The following is a 22,756-nucleotide window of genomic DNA, read 5'->3' as shown; positions in this document are numbered from 1 at the left end:
ACCCTTCAATCACAACTCTGACCATGTGATATTTTTACAGGTGAATAATTTATTTTTGTTTCATAACAGGTAAACCTTACATGCCATACTGTAATCAACAATCAGATGATTGTTATTTTTGTTTTCCTCTGTGGACTCATGTAGTTTTGCTGCTTTTCTTGGAGTTAATGCTTGGATTTTTTTTTAGATTTAAAAATAAAATTATCATTTATTTTTTTTAAATCCAAGCATTAAAATGTTCATTAAGAAAATATGACTTACACAATCACTATATACCATGTAAAAGGTTCAAATCTGTTAGCTAAAACAGTTGACATTCTTCTTCATTCTTCATTTAGGAAAGACTGATGAGCTCCAAGTTGGAACATAACCTACCTCAGCCGTTTTCGTCTGTGCACAGCACAATGTCTGATACGAAAGCTTGTCCCACTGTGAGTAAAAACCCTCCTCCGCCAGAGGTCACAAATCCCAAAAAGCCTGGGCGTGCAACCAATCAGCTGCAGTACCTGGAGAGGGTGGTGATCAAAGCGTTGTGGGGGCATCGGTATTCATGGCCCTTTCAAAAGCCAGTTGATGCAGTGTCACTGGGTCTTCTTGTAAGTAAAAATAGAAAGTGTGTGTGCTGTTTTAATTTTATTTGTAATCTAAAATTAGATGCATCAAGCCTAGTTTGTTATTCATTCCTTTACTTTACTATAGGAAAAAATTGTTTATTTATACTAATGTGTTTGTTTTCTTTCAGGATTATTACACAGTTATAACCAATCCTATGGATCTGGGGACTATTAAGAAGCGTCTTCAGAACAAATATTACTGGCAAGCAATTGAGTGTGTTGAAGACTTTAAAATCATGTTCACCAACTGTTATTTGTACAACAAGGTATGAGAATACTTTTTGTGAATCTGTTTAACACAGCAACACATGTAAAATGCAAATGTTGCTTATTTTAAATAATTTCCATATGATTTTTACTTTGTTTGTTTGTCTATCTCTGTCTCCCTTTTTTTCACAGCCTGGAGACGACATAGTAGTTATGGCACACATACTGGAAAAGCTGTTTTTGCAGAAATTGTCTCAAATGCCTGAGGAAGAGGTAGTTACAGCAATTGTTGCAAAGAAACAACTAAAAAGAAAAATGACAAGCAAAGGTATGTTGCACGGTGTGTATCACCCACAGTCCTGTGAACATGATTACTTTGGACAGTCTTTTTATTGGACTCAGTGATGGATTGAATAGATTTGATCAGCAATGCTTACTTTGACCATAACATATTAAAATAGAGTATACACATGGCAACATTTCCCAGTTGGTATATATAATAATATTGGCGTTCATTGCTTTGAAATGATATATGTACATGTACTATATGTAACAGAAATCAGCCAAGATGAATTGGGCAATATTGGCACGTGGGAAAACAACTTTGTGCATTCTCTAGTATTTATTTTTACTATTATCTTTAAAATACATTTTGTTCTGTCTTACTATTTTTTGTTTAAATGAAGGTGTAAAATGGCATGGCCACATTGGGAGGGGGGGCTTTCTTTGTGATACTCAGTGTTCTTGTGTGTATTCTCTTCACACTTCCTGTGACGCAGGTCCATTCAACCAGAGATCCCTGATGTCAGAAGTTGTTCTACAGCGGACGGTGACAGTCATTCCTCCTGATGTGCCTCAGCTCAACCCACCCGTCCAGCCCTCTGGACCAACTGATACAACAGTGAGCACTCAAATGGTTTGACAAGTATATACATGCTGAATCTGACTAGGGTAATCATCTGTACATCAAGCCATACTGTCAGAATATGTGGCTAATTGTTATTTCTGTCCCACTGCTTTCTCAATATTCAGATTAAAAAAGGTTTGAAGAGGAAAGCATACCCTGAAACCAATACCACCAGCAGGGAGCTTTCCCCTGCTCAGGAGCTTTCAGCACCGTGCACATTAGTCTCTCAGAGGGGTAGCAGAACACAAATCATACCTCCTAAGATAGACTTCCCTGTATTTGAGAGCAAGAAGGCCAGACTTTCCAAGGAGCTCAGGTCCTGCAATGACATCCTGAAGGAGATGCTCTCAAAGAGGCACCAGGCATACGCGTGGCCCTTTCGTACCCCAGTAGATGCAGTTGCTATGAATTTGCACGACTACCATGAAATCATCAAGCAGCCCATGGACCTGAGCACCATCAGGGTGAGTTGGTGCTTAACAAAGCATTGTTTCAGTGTAGGCCAGGACCTCAGTACAGGTTTTCAGGATACAAAGTGTTCTTTCCTCAGAAAAAACTGGATGAAGGAGAATATGCAAATGCAAAGGAGTTTGCGGCAGATGTCCGACTAATGTTCTCCAACTGTTACCGCTACAATCCTCCTTCACATGAGGTGGCCTACTTGGCAAGAAAACTTCAGGTAGAGTTTTATTTGTTATTCTGTCAGTGAGTAAGGAAAAGTCAAATGTAGAGTTGCCCTATTCCCAGTAGGTCTGCAGTTCATGTAGCAGCTAAGCAGATGTATTGATGGTTTTATTCAATAAATTTGTTCTGTTTTCAAAACCGTTGTTAAATTATTTGCTGTATATATGACTAAATTGGCATCTGCATTGAGAAAAGAAGAAAAGAGCAGACAGGAGATGGAGATGTTTGAATGGATGTTAAAACTTTATCATCAGCTTTATTGACATCTGCAGGTGTTTAATTAACTAGTTTTATTTGGTGTTGGTGGAGAACAGGGCTTCTTTTACTGTCTTGGTTGTCGTTAGTTTAACACTTCAGTGCAGTTGTATTATTTCCTAGTAAAAAGCAACAATTATAGCATTAGGATCAATTAGGATAAATACTGCTGCCTCATAATTGCTTTGTGTCTTTATTAACAGGAAATTTTCGAGGCCCGTTACATGAAGCTTTCCCTGGAACCAGAGGTTGGTTCAGTATCTCGTCAGCAAGTTGTGAAAGGAAAGGGAAGTGCAAATGGACGTCTGTCAACTTCTGCAAGTTCTGAAAGTGAAAGCTCCTCAGAGGGAGAGAGTACATCAGAAGAGGTGAAAATGCAGCTGGATGATCTAGCAGCAACGCATTGTTGACATAGCAACGCATTGTTGACATAGCAACGCATTGTTGACATTGCAAAAGTCAGCGAATTTTTAATGTTTCAGCGAAAGACTTTTAAGCCAAATGACTTTTTCTACCAAGTCTGGTGAGTTTTTTGGTATTTTAAGGCCTCCAAAAAGGCGATCTTAAGGGGGGGGGGGGAAATAATAATAACAATCCCTAGGGTTTCAATAGGGCTCCCGCACGTTTCGTGCTCGGGCCCTAAATATATAATAAAAAACAATTTGCAAAGTAAATTATTTGGGTTGGGATGGGTGGAACAATGGTACCTTAACTTACAGATACTTTTAAATCTCTTTTTGTTAACCTGCTTGTGTATTTAGATTATTGACCTTAAATCACAAGTTCAAAAAGGATTTAATAAGAAAATCTTTAGTCTATTTCATGAGTTTATTTGTTACATAGTTGTACATTTTTGTTGCACCACTGGTCCAAAATATAATAACATTCATAACAACTTCAACTATTCACAAAACATCCCTTCATTAGTTTATTATGACCCAGCTTCAACTTCAACCAGGGCAGCAGAGTGTTTTGGGGTCATACTGTAGCCATGTAAGGAATCATATTTACTACTACTTAAGAGAGAGATAAGATAATCCTTTATTAGTTTGATACTTTTGACATCCAAAATGCTGGATTGAAATTTGGATTTGGTAATCACACCTAGCTAATTTGTGCAATGGCATAGGTTCTGAGACATGCTGTAGGTGGCAGTGTTTCCCTTGAGTAGCAGTAGAAATAGGCCTTATTTAATGACCTGGTGTTTCAACATGATCTAAGCTTTTCCTGTCAACAAAATCCTTTTGCTCAGTTGAAATTGCTGGATGACCAGATTATGTCATATACCCTTCAATCACAACTCTGACCATGTGATATTTTTACAGGTGAATAATTTATTTTTGTTTCATAACAGGTAAACCTTACATGCCATACTGTAATCAACAATCAGATGATTGTTATTTTTGTTTTCCTCTGTGGACTCATGTAGTTTTGCTGCTTTTCTTGGAGTTAATGCTTGGATTTTTTTTTAGATTTAAAAATAAAATTATCATTTATTTTTTTTAAATCCAAGCATTAAAATGTTCATTAAGAAAATATGACTTACACAATCACTATATACCATGTAAAAGGTTCAAATCTGTTAGCTAAAACAGTTGACATTCTTCTTCATTCTTCATTTAGGAAAGACTGATGAGCTCCAAGTTGGAACATAACCTACCTCAGCCGTTTTCGTCTGTGCACAGCACAATGTCTGATACGAAAGCTTGTCCCACTGTGAGTAAAAACCCTCCTCCGCCAGAGGTCACAAATCCCAAAAAGCCTGGGCGTGCAACCAATCAGCTGCAGTACCTGGAGAGGGTGGTGATCAAAGCGTTGTGGGGGCATCGGTATTCATGGCCCTTTCAAAAGCCAGTTGATGCAGTGTCACTGGGTCTTCCTGTAAGTAAAAATAGAAAGTGTGTGTGCTGTTTTAATTTTATTTGTAATCTAAAATTAGATGCATCAAGCCTAGTTTGTTATTCATTCCTTTACTTTACTATAGGAAAAAATTGTTTATTTATACTAATGTGTTTGTTTTCTTTCAGGATTATTACACAGTTATAACCAATCCTATGGATCTGGGGACTATTAAGAAGCGTCTTCAGAACAAATATTACTGGCAAGCAATTGAGTGTGTTGAAGACTTTAACATCATGTTCACCAACTGTTATTTGTACAACAAGGTATGAGAATACTTTTTGTGAATCTGTTTAACACAGCAACACGTGTAAAATGCAAATGTTGCTTATTTTAAATAATTTCCATATGATTTTTACTTTGTTTGTTTGTCTATCTCTGTCTCCCTTTTTTTCACAGCCTGGAGACGACATAGTAGTTATGGCACACATACTGGAAAAGCTGTTTTTGCAGAAATTGTCTCAAATGCCTGAGGAAGAGGTAGTTACAGCAATTGCTGCAAAGAAACAACTAAAAAGAAAAATGACAAGCAAAGGTATGTTGCACGGTGTGTATCACCCACAGTCCTGTGAACATGATTACTTTGGACAGTCTTTTTATTGGACTCAGTGATGGATTGAATAGATTTGATCAGCAATGCTTACTTTGACCATAACATATTAAAATAGAGTATACACATGGCAACATTTCCCAGTTGGTATATATAATAATATTGGCGTTCATTGCTTTGAAATGATATATGTACATGTACTATATGTAACAGAAATCAGCCAAGATGAATTGGGCAATATTGGCACGTGGGAAAACAACTTTGTGCATTCTCTAGTATTTATTTTTACTATTATCTTTAAAATACATTTTGTTCTGTCTTACTATTTTTTGTTTAAATGAAGGTTTAAAATGGCATGGCCACATTGGGAAGGGGGGCTTTCTTTGTGATACTCAGTGTTCTTGTGTGTATTCTCTTCACACTTCCTGTGACGCAGGTCCATTCAACCAGAGATCCCTGATGTCAGAAGTTGTTCTACAGCGGACGGTGACAGTCATTCCTCCTGATGTGCCTCAGCTCAACCCACCCGTCCAGCCCTCTGGACCAACTGATACAACAGTGAGCACTCAAATGGTTTGACAAGTATATACATGCTGAATCTGACTAGGGTAATCATCTGTACATCAAGCCATACTGTCAGAATATGTGGCTAATTGTTATTTCTGTCCCACTGCTTTCTCAATATTCAGATTAAAAAAGGTTTGAAGAGGAAAGCATACCCTGAAACCAACACCACCAGCAGGGAGCTTTCCCCTGCTCAGGAGCTTTCAGCACCGTGCACATTAGTCTCTCAGAGGGGTAGCAGAACACAAATCATACCTCCTAAGATAGACTTCCCTGTATTTGAGAGCAAGAAGGCCAGACTTTCCAAGGAGCTCAGGTCCTGCAATGACATCCTGAAGGAGATGCTCTCAAAGAGGCACCAGGCATACGCGTGGCCCTTTCGCACCCCAGTAGATGCAGTTGCTATGAATTTGCACGACTACCATGAAATCATCAAGCAGCCCATGGACCTGAGCACCATCAGGGTGAGTTGGTGCTTAACAAAGCATTGTTTCAGTGTAGGCCAGGACCTCAGTACAGGTTTTCAGGATACAAAGTGTTCTTTCCTCAGAAAAAACTGGATGAAGGAGAATATGCAAATGCAAAGGAGTTTGCGGCAGATGTCCGACTAATGTTCTCCAACTGTTACCGATACAATCCTCCTTCACATGAGGTGGCCTACTTGGCAAGAAAACTTCAGGTAGAGTTTTATTTGTTATTCTGTCAGTGAGTAAGGAAAAGTCAAATGTAGAGTTGCCCTATTCCCAGTAGGTCTGCAGTTCATGTAGCAGCTAAGCAGATGTATTGATGGCTTTATTCAATAAATTTGTTCTGTTTTCAAAACCGTTGTTAAATTATTTGCTGTATATATGACTAAATTGGCATCTGCATTGAGAAAAGAAGAAAAGAGCAGACAGGAGATGGAGATGTTTGAATGGATGTTAAAACTTTATCATCAGCTTTATTGACATCTGCAGGTGTTTAATTAAGTAGTTGGATTTGGTGTTGGTGGAGAACAGGGCTTCTTTTACTGTCTTGGTTGTCGTTAGTTTAACACTTTAGTGCAGTTGTATTATTTCCTAGTAAAAAGCAACAATTATAGCATTAGGATCAATTAGGATAAATACTGCTGCCTCATAATTGCTTTGTGTCTTTATTAACAGGAAATTTTCGAGGCCCGTTACATGAAGCTTTCCCTGGAACCAGAGGTTGGTTCAGTATCTCGTCAGCAAGTTGTGAAAGGAAAGGGAAGTGCAAATGGACATCTGTCAACTTCTGCAAGTTCTGAAAGTGAAAGCTCCTCAGAGGGAGAGAGTACATCAGAAGAGTTAAATATGCAGCTGGATTATATGGAGGAAAAGGTACGTATTCTGGCAAGACGCAAACGATGTCATTGGTGTTTGAGAAGTTGATCAGTTGATGAAGTCCTGTGTTTTCAGTTCAAAGATGCCCGTGACCATCTGAAGAAACGTACCCAAGAGTTCCTGATGAAATCAAAGAAGATGGAGATGCTGCAAAAGAGAAAAAGATTCCAAGGCCAATATCTTGCTCAACTGAAGTATGAATACTTTATTTTATCATCAGTGCAAGTAGTGTTGATTGTGTTGTTACGATCAAATGTGTTGCTTTGTTTGCTATGTTATGTGTAGGCAAGGACAACACAGCAACAAAGCACGCATAAAATGTGTGGATGAGGACGTCCCATCAAAATCAGTGACTTACGAGGAGATGAAGCAGCTGAAACTGGACATCAACAAGCTGCCTGGTGACAAACTGGGCACGCTGTTGAACATCATTCACACCAGGGAGTCTTCTATGCAACATTCTATACCAGAGAAGATTGAAGTTGACATTGTAACACTCAAGACTTCCACACTGAGAGCCCTGCAGAGGTTTGTTGCAGCGTGCCTAGGGAACGTCAACGCAAATGGAGGCAGTAAGTACAGCTCAGTCCTGCTTCGCTAAAGCTGTCCTCTGTCAGCAAATACAGCTTCCTTTTTATTAGATTCAGCTAAAATGAAAGCTTCTCCTCACAATGAAACTGCATGCTCATTATCTTTCAGAAGAAAAACAGGAGAATCCCTCAGGAGGAATGCAAGCTGGGAAACTACACAGTGCTGGGAAATCTCAGGTTATCAGCAAACTGCGGCAGTTAATAAAAAAGAAAAGGCCAGACGGTAAACTTGTTTAGCAGTATAACAATTATGCTATCGCTCTGACACTCTGGTTTTTAAAAAATACTTCCTGTATTTTTCTTACAGCTAAAGTTTTGCCTTCCACTGAACCCAGCCCCCTGCCACGCCTCAGTGATTGCAGCAGCTCCAGCAGCAGCAGCTGCAGCAGCTGCAGCTCCAGCAGCAGCAGCTCCAGCAGCAGCAGCTCCAGCAGCAGCAGCTCCAGCAGCAGCAGTGGTTCTGACAGTTCTGATAGCAGTTCTGAATCAGGTTAGCTGCTGCCCACAGCTTTCCCCTCTCCTTTGTTTTAGCCTCTTCTTTCCTCCTATTTGTCTTTCTGCTGCATCACACAGCCTGGATTTCAGGTTAAACATAAAATATTAAACTTTTCTGAACTTTTACTTATTCATGAAATGTTTTGTTTAGTGAGTCTACACATTGATGGAGAGATTGTTTTACTGTTGTGGGCATAGAGTATGTTGGACACAGTGTTAAGACAGTCATATAAAAGTATGCCAAAATTCATAGACTAAACTGGTCTTGCTATAGTCACAACTGATGGTGATTGCTTATTAGATGTGTGTCTCACAACACAGAATTTCTGCACTCACATAGACAATAATCATTACTTTATTCTTGTTGTGCTGAAGCCATGTAATATATTTGCAAATTCAAAGTTTTCTTCAGCTCAGTGATGAAACCTGCTGCTCAGGAGAACTGTGAAGGTTGACCTTAGTAAAACTGAACAAGTATACATTAGCTCATAATGAACATCTTATCATGACCCTTAAGAACTTAATGCATGTTGTTGCACCATCTCACTATAATGCGTGCACAAAGCATCCCATGTTACTAGCAGCGGTTTGTATTGAGGAGATGAGGTTGACCCAGCCTTGCAAAGCAAAATATACCACAGTCTTTTGTTATTGCAATATATTTTAGTGGTCGAAATACACCCTTGATCAAACATGACGTCAGGATAGGATGACGAACACATTGATCAGAGCATCAGAAATTAACAGCTGTACAATTTTTTCTAGAGCTAAGGAGACATAGGTCATCAACTGCTAAAACAAAGGTCATTGTGAAAAAAGCACCATATGAAAAATACTAGATTCCCTAGATCTTCACCCCTATAGAAACATATTTGAATCTCATAACATACTTATGGTATGTTTTGTGCAACACTTCTATTTAAAAGCAACAACCAAGAAGAGCGTTTGCCTACAAAGCACTTTATTTTGATGCAAATGGGAGTAGTTGTACAATACTGTTTTAGTCATAGTAATAAATGTTACAAAAGTTAGGAAGCTGTTTTTTGCCATCATTAATTCTCATGTGAATGAACAGTTTTCAATAAAGGCTCTTAGTGTCCCTCAGTAAACTCCATCAAAGTCTTGCCTAAGTATAGTCACTTGTTTTTTGTGAAGGATTGTGAATAGAAAACAAACTATTTTGGTCCAACTCATATTCTCTATGGTTGTGTAATGCAATCACAGACAGTGCTAAGATGATAGTGCTACAAGCTCTACATTCAAAAAAATCAATGCATTGCTAATATGTGTTGAGTTTAGAAGAGGCAGTCCACATCTCCCATCTCCACCACCACAGTCTTCAGCTGGGAGTAATACTCGATGGTCACCTGGCCATTTTCTCTGCCAAAACCTGCGGGGATCATGGAAGAATATTAGATAGAACATATGGTAGAAGAATAACAGGTTCCTGTTAGCATGATATTCAAATGTAATATCAAACCTTCTAATAGAAATGAAAGTATATATATTTGATGACATATCTTACCTGACATCTTATAACCTCCAAAAGGCACTTCTACAGGACTGATGTTATAGTTGTTGATAAAGCAGGTTCCTGCCTCCAGGTTCTCAGCGACACGGTGCGCTCGAGAAATGTCCCTGCAAGCAGAACAGCTGAATGAGATGCCTGTGTGCAACATCATCTCATAGCTAAATCTACCCTTTTGCAATCTAACTTGGAATTTTTTTCTGCTACATGGAAACCTTGAGGAGCAGCTAACAGAACGCAATAAACTGATTATCTACACAAGCAAACCATCAGCGATGCCAAGAATCAGCTGTTGCATCACTCTGCTGAGTAATGATTTCCCCTGCTGACCTGGTGAAGACTCCAGAGGCCAATCCAAAGGTGGTGTTGTTGGCCCTCTGGACGACTTCTTCCTCCGTGTCAAAAGGCATGACGGACATGACGGGGCCAAAAATCTCTTCCTTCACACAGGTCATGTCATCTGTGCAGTTATCTGTAGATAAACATGTAGGTGGTGTAAAGCCTGCAGCTGATTTTACAAATCTTATCAGTAAATCTCCCGAGTTCACACATACCAAGTACACAGGGAGACATAAAATACCCTCCTTTCAGCTTGGGGTCACTGGGGACAAAGGGCTCTCCTCCACAGAGCACTCTGGCTCCCTGAAAAAAAAGAATCATTATGGAAGGCAAATTTAAAATACAAACTAATGTGAGGGATTTTCTTAGTAAGCATACCTGTTGCTTTGCCTGACTGACGAACCCCAGCACCTTGTCCAGTTGTGGTTTGCTGATGAGCGCTCCCATACGTGTGCCGTCGAGCAGTGGATCACCCAGCACGATGGCTTTGGTCCTCTTGACCACTTTCTCCAGGAACTGTGGCAATATCTCTCGCTGCACAAACACCCTGGTGCCATTGCAGCACACCTGTGTATATCAGACATGTTGTACCTTGTAAAACCACATGGCCTTGGATCAGGATCAAATGATATCCTGTAGTCTTACCTGTCCCTGTGTCAGAAAGTTTGCCATGAGCGCTCCCTTCACTGCGTTCTCCAGCTCGCAGTCTTTGAAGATAATGAGTGGCGATTTTCCTCCAAGCTCCAGAGTCACCTGCTTCACCCCTTTCGCTGACATTTCCATGACCTAAGTGGAATAACGGCATTATTTCTTGCTGTTATTTGAACAGCAGGACATTTTTTGACAGTTTGACAAGCATGGACTTGTTTGACATATCTCAATGAAATGCTGTGCTTTCGGTACCTTTTTGCCAGTTGGAACACTGCCGGTGAAAGAGACTTTGGCGACCTTCGGGTGATGGCAGAGCAAAGTGCCAGTCTCTGCTCTGCCTTGGACCACACAGAACAGCCCATCAGGTACCCTGGCCTCTTTGTAGATCTCAGCCAGGATGACAACAGTCACAGGTGTCATTGGAGAGGGCTTGAAAACCATCGCATTACCTGACAACACAATCATATATAGCCTCTTAGGATGGGCATGACAAAGCAGGCATACTGTAACTATAATCTTTATAACTAAAATGAATCTTTTGTCTCTGCCTGATCCACAGCAGCTCTGCACTGCTCTCCTCACCAGCTGGCAGTGCATGACTCTCAGCTGTTGTGGCCTCTTCCTCCTACATATGGAGTAGCTGTCTATTCTGGCTCATAAAAGTCAAAATATGTGGCTATGCAGAATTCATCATGTGGCAGAGCAATAAAAATGTGGATATGCACTTTGTGGCGTGAGCGGCGGTTCAACATGATTTATGTTGCCGACTGAACTTTGGCAGTAATTGGAAATAGCCCTTTTATAGGTGACTACACTAGCACAGCTTCAAACTCACCACATGCCAGAGCAGGAGCAGACTTCCATGCTGCAATCTGGAAGGGGTAGTTCCATGCGCCAATTCCCACACACACACCGAGGGCCTCCCTCCTGGTGTAAGCAAATGCTCCACCAGGAAGCTGGACGTGCTGGCCTGCAGTGAATGGCGTAAAGTGTTAAAGACTATAAAATGTTTGGAAATACATATATGTTTTGCTGCACCCACCTGCAAGCGTACCAGCCATACCGGCATAGTACTCAATGCACTGCCAGGCAATGTCAATGTCCACCAGAGCTTCAGTGATCGTCTTGCCATTGTTGATCACTTCAAGCTTTGCAATCTTCTCCCTTCTTTCCTGTTTTCATGATGACATAAGGATAAAACTTTGTAGTGTATTGCTTTAAAACTATGTATTAACAGTGGCTCTTTGAGGTGAAGTCTACTGCCATGAGACAAGAAAGAGGTCGCACAGACACACAAAAGGTTGATTCTGTGCAAATATAGGTCAGCAATAAAAGAGAGGGGGCAACTTTGTGCAATTAATGAATAACCAGAATCTCACTGAAGGCTTGCAACAGTGAATTCCAAGTCCTGTTGCACAACCAGAACTGGATGGTTTCCTGCACCGCAGATGTTTATGACACAACACCCTGACCGTCTCACCCTGATAATACGAGCGGCCTCTAGCATCACCCGGGCCCTCTCCATGCCAGCCATCTTGCTCCATTTCAGATAGGCGGTGTAGGCACTCTGTATGGCTTCGTCCACCTCCTCAGCGCCACAAGGTACCATCTGGCACAAAACACGTCCTGCAGAAGCAAGATCCTGAGGTTACAGGCAGCTAACAGATACATGGGGATACAGACTTATTCATGATTACTGCAACAGATGTATTCGATTTATGACATTCACTCAGATCCAAAATCCAAAGTTGGAACAGCTCACCACAGAAGAAGAAACAGGAAAAACTTCAGTTACATAACATCTTGTCCACGTCGACCCCAGGACACCACAGATTTTTTTTTAAATGCTGCAGTTTCTCATTAGAAGTAATATTACATGATGAACTCTTTAAAAACTTTGGGAAAAAACAAGCTCACCTGTAGCGGGTTCAAACACGGGCTCTGCATTTATCTCCTGCCGGGGTTTGACTCGCTTGCCAGCCCAGAAATTGAGAGGGTCTGTGACCACCACGGTTCCTGTGGAGGCTCCGGGCATGGCGTCGAGGATTGACTGGGCCATTGTGAGTGTGAAGTATACAAGGTTATTTACGCAATGACAGGGTTAGGGAGGAACTCTCTGATGCGGTGAAGGCCGAAGCACTAGGAGGTACGGATGTAACATAATTCATCCAACATAGAAGGGGCAAAGTATTTCATAGTCATAAATATGTTAGACCAATTATGATAATTAGTAGGTGGAGATAAAGGGGCAACATGTCCCAATATGGGAATACCTACGAGGGTCTTGAAGAACTGTTTATCTATTATGCAAATGTACCTCAACTTTCAATAAAACAAGCCTGTGTCCAGGGGAGGGGCAGAACACTTATGGACGGGAGTGAAGCAGACTGAAAGGCCTGTGTTCACTAGGTGTTCTCCCTTTTGCAAAAGGTGAAACTACAAAACCCAGGGTATTTTCTTTCACTCAATGTTCTGAATACAGGAGACGGAATCTGACAATCCGGGGTGACCAGGGAAGGTCACGACAATTTGGTGGCCCGTACGGGGATAAAAGGTAATTATATTTTTCTCAGATCCGTCAATTGAACACAGGGGTTGATTACGAACAGACAGAGGACATGTGGTGCGCCAACAATAAGGTGAGCAGACCTTTTATATCTGCATTGACTACTCTAAAGTGTAACGTGTCCCGAGTCTTAGTAGTAATCTGTCTGTAAAAGCAAAAAGAACATTGACTGAATGAATTTAACTGTATGTGAATGAATATGACTACAGTGAAATAACCGTATGTGAATGTATATGACTACGGTAAATGAGTAATGACTACAGCTGTTTAAGAGATAAGTAAATGATGCCTGCAGAGGAATGATGCCTGCAGAGGAATGATGCCTGCAGAGGAATAATGCCTGCAGAGGAATGATGCCTGCAGAGGAATAATGCCTGCAGAGGGATAATGCCTGCAGAGGAATAAGAGAAAAGGGGGTAGCAGAAAATCCTGAGTGTGGCGACTCCACCGGTGCTCTGACGAGGGGCCGGAAAAGCTGGGTTTGAGGCCCGGGGCTTGAGGAACCCTAAATCACTACAAAAAGAGAGAGGAAAAGGAACAACAGGCAAACACATGGTATGGATGTTGGAAAGACTGGAAACTGAAACAACGACCGCACTAGTTAGGCGGAAGTTGTAGTAAGTCAACAGGCTTCCAAATTACAGATGTATAAGATTCTGGTGTCGTGGAAGAGAGGCTAGTCTCAAATCCACTGGACTGAGTACTAGGGACATAGCGTGCCATATTTCTCAGTCGGCCAGAATCCAGACAGTGCAGGGCACTGATTTATGACTGTGAGCCTCTCTAAAAGAGAGACGGCAAGAACAGATGAACTGTGAGTAGTCGGACCGGCTACAAGAACAGAGGAAAGTCCTGTGAGTTCAAAAGCACCCCTTACTGAGACACACAGCTGAGAGTGAAGCTGTAACACACACACATACTGAGCGCTCATATTATGGGTAATGCATGAATGAGAAATGTGGATGAGTGCCAGGGACGTGTGAGCTGAAGCAGCAGCACTGCTGGAAACCTAACCGGTGTTAACGTAAAGCAGTGGTCTGTTGAAGTAGGTTCACTCATGAACTGGATTAGTTGTTTTTTCTGATGTGTACACAGTTTGGTAGAAGATATAGAAACCTTGTAACTGCAGTTTTGTAAATTTGAATTTAAACTATAGTTTTGTAATTCCTACGTGACCACGAGATTAAGACTTTAATGACTGACGACATGGACTTAAGTGTGCACAGAGACATGACTGACGATGGGTGGGGTCCGCACAGCCCACTAAAGACGGTAGAAGAACAGCTGACGGTCTTAGGCGACATACTGAACCAGACTTATGACTCTAAGACTGCAGCGGCAGAAGTGATTCTTATGAAGGATGCTGTAGATAAGTTGTTGGCAGAAAGATGTTGTGAAAGTTGATGGTGAAAGATAGAGGAAGTTTGCAGAAGGAGTTTTGGAGAAAAGAGGGAGAAGCGAGGTAAGACAGAGAGAGGGCCAAGGAAAGTGCAGAGCAGTGTGGTTGGACTAAGAGAGGAAAATTTAGAAAGGAGCAGGAGAAGGCGGAGCAGCGAAGAACTCAGTGGGCGAGATGGGCTTTGGTATGTCAGGGTGTAACTCACCTCATGACAGGAAAGCCCAAAGCAAAGAAAGGGAAAACAGAAAAGAGTAGCGACCCTCCCCCTACACACAATCTAATATACTGCCCTTTATATCCTGTGCCTAGTGGAGCAGCCTGCCCCACCTTAAAATGGGATCTGAAACAGAGTCCAAGAGAATATATTAATCAAAGTAAAGATGCATGGATTAGATACACAGGTTGTCATCCAGCTAAATCAGGCATTCAGAGGGTGTGGTACAGGACCGCCGTCCTAAACGGGGTCCCAGAGAACGTGAAAAATGCCATGGAAAGTAAACTAGACATGGCAGATTGTGATTCCAATGTGTGGGAGAGACATCTAAGATAAGATAAAACTTTATTAATCCCGAAGGAAATTCTTGTGCCAGAGGAATCAAGATACATTAAATGTAGTTAAGTACAGAGTATGAGTGTATAAGTGTCACTATAATCCAAATCAGAGTACAGTACGCAGTATGGGGACAATATATGATACATGGATTTAGTGCATCATTTGACTCGTGCCCAGGATGCAGCACACACACAAAGTAAGGATGTACAGGAATTATAGACTCAATTATTAAAAATGCAACTGGCTGAGGCCAGACAAAAAGCTAATGACAAAAAGAAAGACAAAACTAATAAAGTCACGGTGGCCACTGAGGGCTCTACTACACCACCTGACACACCTTGGGTGCCACAGCTATTTTATCCTAATTATGATCAGCCGCCCACAGGGTCATACAGGGGCAAGGGACCAGGGAGGGGCAGCTGGGGAGGCCGGCGCAGAAGGGGTAGACCGCCTAGGGGACAGCTGAGGGGAGACTTCAGTCGTGACCGCTGCTACTACTGTGAGGAGCTCGGACACTGGACAAAGGACTGTCCATACATTATGGGGCAGTACAGCTGAGAGGGACAGCACAGTCGAGGGCGTACAAAGGGCTTCTTTCCGCCCTGCTGGAGCTCCATGGAAGGGGCAGTTTTCTGTTTCCGGCTGGGAACAGGAAGGGGATAACATCTCCCGACAATGACACTCCCCACAGAGCAGCTCTGATGACATCGTTGCAGCAGATCCGATGTTGTATATGCGAGTAGAAGATGAGACACTGCCTTTTCTGGTAGACACAGGGGTCACCTGTTCTACTCTGATTCATACATCTTCTAAGAAACTGTCAAATGACTCTATCGCAGTGATGGGCTTCTCTGGGGAGAAACAGACTCTGCCTATAATCACTCCAATGACTGCTCAGCTGGGACATCAGACTGTGTTACACTGTTTTGTATATTCACCCACAGTGCCTCTGGATATACTGGGGAGAGACTTGCTGATTAAGTTTGGAGCATCTATTTTATGCAGCCCTGACGGGTTGACAGTGACACTGCCGGACGGCACCATGTTCCACTGTAATGCCTCTGACACAGGTGGACAGTATCTTGTGAGACCTGTAGCTGACCCTTGTGCGGACATCTACTGGGGTCTGTTACATGCAGAAACACCACACGACCCAGGAATCCTCTCTGCCTACCTGCAGTGGAAGCCCTGGATAGCCCAGCTCGAGCCATATGTCACTCCCCCTGACCCCCCTCCTGTGACTTTGTTTTATGGCAGGCGGCAAACTGATTGGTATCATGATAACTTCACATGCTCCCTAGAGGAGAAAAACTGGTTGATTTTAGTCCGAGATATTTTTGTGACATCTGAGGGCGTAGCAGCTGGTGTGGATTTTACACTAGAACAACAGGCTTGGTATATGATCAGTGACGAAGGGCATTCCCACGTCTCATTAGCTGTACATCCAAAACATCAGGCAAAAGAATTAGGTGGCATGGTTAAACGTGCCATAGCTCAAACAGATTGGCAACCTACACCTATAGCACAAAACATGTACTCTCCATTTGCCAAAGCATATAGAATACATGTTTCAGCTACTAACACTGTTACATTAGCACACGAACAGCTTGCCAGATATCATGGAAGAGAAAAAATAGATCACCCTCTTGCTCAGGCTTTGATTAATGACTTACCGACACATTTATGAGCAGAGGGCCCCACTGATGTGGGCTTAGTGAACTGTGAGCCTGTGACATTCCGGGTTTACACATCTGAACCTTTGTGAATTAGATTTGGCTAATGCTTTCTTTTGTCTTCCTCTGGCTCATGAATGTAGAGATATTTTTACACTACGTTGCAAACTACACTGGTCTCATACAGCCACTTAGAGACCTAGTTAGAGAACATGGCATGTGTAATTTAACAGCCCACCTAAATTGGACACAGGAAGCTGAACGCTCTTTCATTGAACTGAAACAATCTTTGGCTACAGCAGCAGAACTAGCCACACCAGACTACACTTTACCATTCTATTTAGATGTCTCTGGAACGGATACCTGTGCAAACGGCATCCTGTTCCAGAGAAAAGGGGGAGAGAGAGTAATACTGATGTACATGGAAAAAAAGACACCCTCAGTGCACACAACATGCAGCAGGAATAGCTAAGCTAATTCAGAAAACTGAACATATGGTCATGGGACACAGCTGTACGTACTCACAACACATAGTGTAGTCGCATATGTAAACTCAGAGACATTCACACTCACCCCACTGAGACAGAGGAGAATGAGCAAGATTTTGGAAGCACCAAACATTACCTTCACACATGATGGTATAAACATGGCAGAGCAGATAGAAGCTGGAGAGCCACATACATGTGCAGAGAGGGTAACCAGAGACGAAAAAGTCAGAATGGATTTACAGGCCACACCACTAACAGAGGCTAGAAATCTGTTCACAGACGGGTGCTGTTTCAGACATGACACAGAAGGACTCAGAGCGGCATACGCAGTTGTTGAAGACACACGGGAAGAGATGAGAACGCTAAAAGCAGAAAGACTGGAGGGACAGCAGTCAGTACAGAGAGCAGAGGTGAGAGCAGTGATCGAAGCACTCAAAATAGGGTAAGGACAACACATCAATGTTTTCGCTGATTCAGCATATGCAGCAGGAGCAGTACATGTGGAGTTGGGCCAGTGGCTGAGAGTAGGATTTCTGACTGCAGATAACAAACCCATAAAACATGAGGCAGAAATGAGAGAACTTGCAGAAGTCCTGTTGTTGCCTAGCAAGGTAGCTGTAATAAAATGCAAAGGTCATGGAACAGGCGCTGACAGGATCACCAGAGGAAATAACGCAGCAGATCAGGCAGCAAAGCAGGCAGCAGGCTATGTTGAACAGATGATTTTGATGTGTTCAGAAACGGACTTACCTCCCCCTGTTGACTGGAATGACTTAACACAACTACAAAACAAAGCCTCTCCACAGGAAAAGACTTTGTGGAAAGCAAGGGGGGCAACTGACACAGGAGGAGTATGGAGGATGGACGACCCATACTGCCACCTGGATTGAGACAAACTGCCATGGAAGAAGCACATGGGGGGACAAACTGTCATTAAATTTCTGATTAACACCTACATCCCTAGACATGGTTTTCCTGAAAAAATCAGATCTGACAATGGAACACATTTCAAAAATAAATACCTCCAGCAGGTGGAGGCTATGTTGGGACTGAAGCATGCTTTTGGTACTGTTTATCATTCACAGTCTCACGGAAAGGTGGAAAGGATGAATCAAACCTAAAACAAAAATTGGCTAAAATCTGTGCACAGACCAAATTTATATGGGTTCAAGTATTATCTATTGTATTGATGTTCTGGTAATAACGCCATATAATCTACACCTTATGAGCTTCTTACAGGTCAATAGTTTCCTGGACCAGCTGGCCGGCTGAGACTGAAAGAGTATGTATTATGATATTAACATAAACCATAATGAATTTAAAGCTTTGGTGTTAGTATTTAGCCGAGTGGGTACTTCTGAGGGTCATCAAAAGGAAGTGGTCGGAGCCAAGGTGGACAGGTCCCTATCAGGTGACGGAACGCACCTCACACGCAGTTCGGCTGAGAGGAAAGGGGGACACCTGGTTCCACTGGAGCCAGTGCACAGCTGCAGAGGAGCCTCAATGATCTCTACAGGACGTCCACGCTGATCTGAGGGCGCAGAAGTCTGAATCGGCTGATTCAGATACGGATCCTGTCACAAAAAGGGGCAGAATAATCCCCTGACAGGAATCCAGGATCCCGGGTAGTCTAACCCCAGGGATCCGAAGAAAGAAGACACATCCTGAGGACGAGAGGACCAGAGAACCAGGCGGGGCGCTGGACGATGAGGCAGACGGACAGGAACACATACATGAACTGATAAAACACAATTTTGAACATTCTTACTGTAGGATAATTTTCATTACATTTGAGCTGTTAGGAGTATCTGGGGGCGGGAACGGTGAAAGACCGACCGATTAAAATACCCCCACATACTATGATGTATAACATGTATTTGTTTTCTTGTTGGGATAACCATATTAGGGTTGTTCATAATTTTTTTTTTGATCTATTGGTTACACTGCGAGTTCCCTGGACAGAGGTGTAAAACTACATATTCATTTTTATATTAATCTTTATACTGTTCTACTTGTTACTTATATTATTTTTATATTATCCTATTGGTTATAATCATGGTTGTGGTTCTATTCCTCCTGACGGTCTATGTGTTGCTACAGATAGGTCAACACACTGTACTATTCGATCCATGCACTAACTCCACTACTACTTCCCGAAACACAGAATGGCACATGGTTCCTTGTCTGTGCTGTGTTTGTAGGTCATGACCCCTGTTGGAAGGTGGGATTTTGGCAGACACATAGTCTGCCTAATACAACCACCTCCACAATCCCAGAGAGTTCAGCAGTGCAGGGAAGCTTAGTGACAGGTAAGAATGATGCTAATTCAGGAGGGGTTGTTATTGTATCAGGAACAGAAGGATTGCCTACTGATCAATGGTTTCAGGTTGCTACAGGTGTCACTGGCTACAGGAATAATTGGCTTTTATTAGCTGAACAGTCAGCTAATGCATTCCAAGTTGATTGTGTGGTCTGCTTGGGACCCAGACCTTTGTTATAGGTGGTGTCAGCTTATCTGACCACTGACTGTTTTATACCAGTTATGACTCGCTCGGTTCCCCCTAAAAAAAAAATGCATGGAATGGGATGTTATATTCCCCATCACCAAGCTATCTGAGAAACATCCTGTGTTCTCCACAAATGTGGCCCCTGGAGATTTTTCTTGTGTAAACCTTACTGTTACGGGTGTAAGCTTAGGACAGATCAAGGAGACATGGTGAATGATCACTAACTTTTTATTAGCTTTGAACACATGTTTACTGTTTGATTGCTCATGATTTTTTACTTATATTTTTGATACATATAACCTTTGTCACGGTTTTCTTTGGGTGTTGGACTCTAGTAGAGTCCAAAAGGGGGAATTGTGAAGTATACAAGGTTATTTACGCAATGACATGATACAGACCATGTATGTATTTGATTATATAAGCTTACACTTAGAGAAAAACACATCTATAACTCTTATAGAGAGTTAGGGAGGAACTCTCTTATGCGGTGAAGGCCGAAGCACTAGGAGGTACGGATGTAACATAATTCATCCAACATAGAAGGGGCAAAGTATTTCATAGTCATAAATATGTTAGACCAATTATGATAATTAGTAGGTGGAGATAAAGGGGCAACATGTCCCAATATGGGAATACCTACGAGGGTCTTGAAGAACTGTTTATCTATTATGCAAATGTACCTCAACTTTCAATAAAACAAGCCTGTGTCCAGGGGAGGGGCAGAACACTTATGGACGGGAGTGAAGCAGACTGAAAGGCCTGTGTTCACTAGGTGTTCTCCCTTTTGCAAAAGGTGAAACTACAAAACCCAGGGTATTTTCTTTCACTCAATGTTCTGAATACAGGAGACGGAATCTGACAATCCGGGGTGACCAGGGAAGGTCACGACATGAGACAGGGTGCTGCTGAGCGAAAACAGAGGTTGGGGAATATTCACAGACCATGCACTATATTTAAAATGCATTACACTGCACGTTCTGTCTGTAAGCGCTAACGTGAGTTAGCAAAGAAGTTCTTTGGTTATCTATACTAGCACACCTTAAAATAAGGCAACATACAAAGAAGAGAAGCTGTGACTTTACCGTCAGCGATTCTGCAGGCGGACTGAACCGAATAATAATGGCAGGTCGCTTATGGAACTTATTTCACGCCCTAGAACTATCCCACGGCACGCCCCCTCTTCCACGCTACAACCGAAAAGGCAGACGGTATACAGACAATTACTTCCGGTATCTGTGTCACGTGGTCTGCTCCACTGCCCCGCCTGTTTGGCAAACAGAGCGCCCAGAGCGGTCCTGAGTGTCTGGTCCTGAGTCTGTCTGTCTATTGCTGATTCATTAGGCGCATGAACAAGCAATGAGCAATTAGAGCATGGTTCCTAATTCTAATTTAGTTTTTTTTTTAATTTGTTTAATTCGCAGCCTATTTCACTGGTCTTGTTACTATTTTCAGCAACTGAAACACATTTCAAAGCACAGCAGTCTGACAAAGATTACAAACATGTTATTGACTTAGCCTAATAACATTGAAAGCAACTTTACTAAGTCTAACTAAAGTGAGACTAACGCACACACAAAAATATGTAATTATGGATACAAAAGATATGTGAGCATAGAAATGGCATGGAAACCCAAAAGCATTTCATTTCACACACACACACACACACACACACACACACACACACATCACATATATGAGGAAAACACACAAGGTGGTGTGTCCAGCTGAACATTTTTTTTTAAAAAGTGTTAGTGCAGAAACTTGTGTACTCATCAGGCAGGTTCATCATCACAATCATGAGGGTTTTTGTAGATCTGTCTAACCTGTCTAACAGGTCTACAAAAAAGAAAAGCTGCACTTACAATCAACAATAAAAATCAAACTAAACTGAACAGAAAGTACAGGACATGAAAGAAAATTGGGCTTAAATTTGGTCAGAATGACCAGAACAAGCCTTGTAAAGCAGCAGTCTGGTGGACAGTGCTGCACAATGGACTGGGTATCTATAGCTTTTAGCTGAAAATAAGCTGCTCCTGTATGTCAGATAGTTGTGACACACATCTGTAATGTAAATCTGAGTGAGGAGAGCAGTGAGTCTAACAACCTGCATCCAGCTGGTGGATTTTAGCTGAGACCACTGCGAGATTGAATGACACCTACAGAGTTTATGTTGACATGATGCTGTCTGGGCAGCTGTTGTGTCTCATCTTCATTTGCTAGAGAGCAGGGGTGATGTATTTTTGTAGGGCAACCATGAAATCAACATTGTATATACGTATATATCTCACATATATTGTAGATGTGTGGTATCACACTCATGAAATTTGGTAATGACCTTCTAATTGAGTCAACTTGTTTTTGTATTTTGTCCAAAGGTTAATGTAGGTCATGTGCCCTCTCACTTATGTAATGTTACAGTTGCGGTCATGTCAGGCAAAAAAGTCTTATTACACATCTCCAGAATGCACCACCTCCCTGTAAGTATCGCAGAACAATTGGCTCCCACCACCTTGATGGCCTGTCAGAACTGCATCATGTTAGACATGGTGACAGCCCACGGAGGTGGAGTTTGTACTTTATTTGGCGACCAGTGTTGCACCTTCATCCCTAACAACACTGCTCCAGGTGGCCCTGTGAAGAACTAGCTGAGAATTCTGGTGTAGTCACATCACTCATTGGGTAGTTTGACTCGCTCTCTGTGGATGTTGCATCATGCCCTCCTCTGAAAATGACACACACGTGTTTTTCTTTTCATTTTTACATATTTGTATTTGCTTAGCTTTACAACAGAGGACTCTCTGAACAGCATCCAACCCTCTGACACACCCAGTGTCTGCTCTTAACACCTGCCTATGTCATTTTCCATGCAGTACTAGTATCATTAACTTGAACAACATATCAGCTAAAATACAATAGTTTCTCAGCATTTCTATTATAACAACCT

The 22,756-nt window shown here is 42.0% G+C and overlaps 3 protein-coding genes across 3 annotated transcripts; 2 read left to right on the top strand and 1 right to left on the bottom strand.

Annotated features, from left to right (window-relative positions):
* The first annotated feature begins 404 nt into the window (after nucleotides 1-404).
* LOC114434565 (bromodomain testis-specific protein-like) lies at nucleotides 405-3,077 on the top strand. Its single transcript, XM_028403880.1, has 7 exons — nucleotides 405-596; nucleotides 743-880; nucleotides 1,014-1,149; nucleotides 1,601-1,722; nucleotides 1,854-2,192; nucleotides 2,279-2,407; nucleotides 2,871-3,077. Exons 1-7 carry the CDS (start codon nucleotides 405-407, stop codon nucleotides 3,075-3,077), a joined length of 1,263 nt encoding a protein of 420 aa, XP_028259681.1.
* A 1,279-nt stretch (nucleotides 3,078-4,356) lies between these two features.
* LOC114434444 (bromodomain testis-specific protein-like) lies at nucleotides 4,357-8,123 on the top strand. The gene is made up of 11 exons (XM_028403702.1): nucleotides 4,357-4,548; nucleotides 4,695-4,832; nucleotides 4,966-5,101; nucleotides 5,553-5,674; nucleotides 5,806-6,144; nucleotides 6,231-6,359; nucleotides 6,823-7,020; nucleotides 7,099-7,217; nucleotides 7,309-7,595; nucleotides 7,723-7,836; nucleotides 7,921-8,123. The coding sequence occupies exons 1-11, from the start codon at nucleotides 4,357-4,359 to the stop codon at nucleotides 8,106-8,108; spliced, it is 1,962 nt and encodes a 653-aa protein (XP_028259503.1). The 3' UTR covers nucleotides 8,109-8,123.
* A 1,131-nt stretch (nucleotides 8,124-9,254) lies between these two features.
* On the bottom strand, nucleotides 9,255-20,902 carry LOC114434463 (aldehyde dehydrogenase family 9 member A1-like). The gene is made up of 13 exons (XM_028403734.1): nucleotides 20,895-20,902; nucleotides 20,707-20,714; nucleotides 12,544-12,691; nucleotides 12,107-12,252; nucleotides 11,669-11,798; nucleotides 11,462-11,596; nucleotides 10,879-11,075; nucleotides 10,621-10,761; nucleotides 10,354-10,542; nucleotides 10,191-10,278; nucleotides 9,967-10,108; nucleotides 9,634-9,746; nucleotides 9,255-9,498 (listed from the first exon to the last, which is right to left on the bottom strand). Exons 3-13 carry the CDS (start codon nucleotides 12,683-12,685, stop codon nucleotides 9,404-9,406), a joined length of 1,518 nt encoding a protein of 505 aa, XP_028259535.1. The 5' UTR covers nucleotides 12,686-12,691; nucleotides 20,707-20,714; nucleotides 20,895-20,902; the 3' UTR covers nucleotides 9,255-9,403.
* Between the last annotated feature and the right edge of the window lie 1,854 nt (nucleotides 20,903-22,756).

Source organism: Parambassis ranga, chromosome 4 (genome assembly GCF_900634625.1).
Source record: "Parambassis ranga chromosome 4, fParRan2.1, whole genome shotgun sequence".
Classification (NCBI taxonomy): domain Eukaryota; kingdom Metazoa; phylum Chordata; class Actinopteri; family Ambassidae; genus Parambassis; species Parambassis ranga.
The sequence above is the reverse complement of the archived record's forward strand: the minus strand, read 5'-3'. Positions and strand labels throughout refer to the sequence as shown.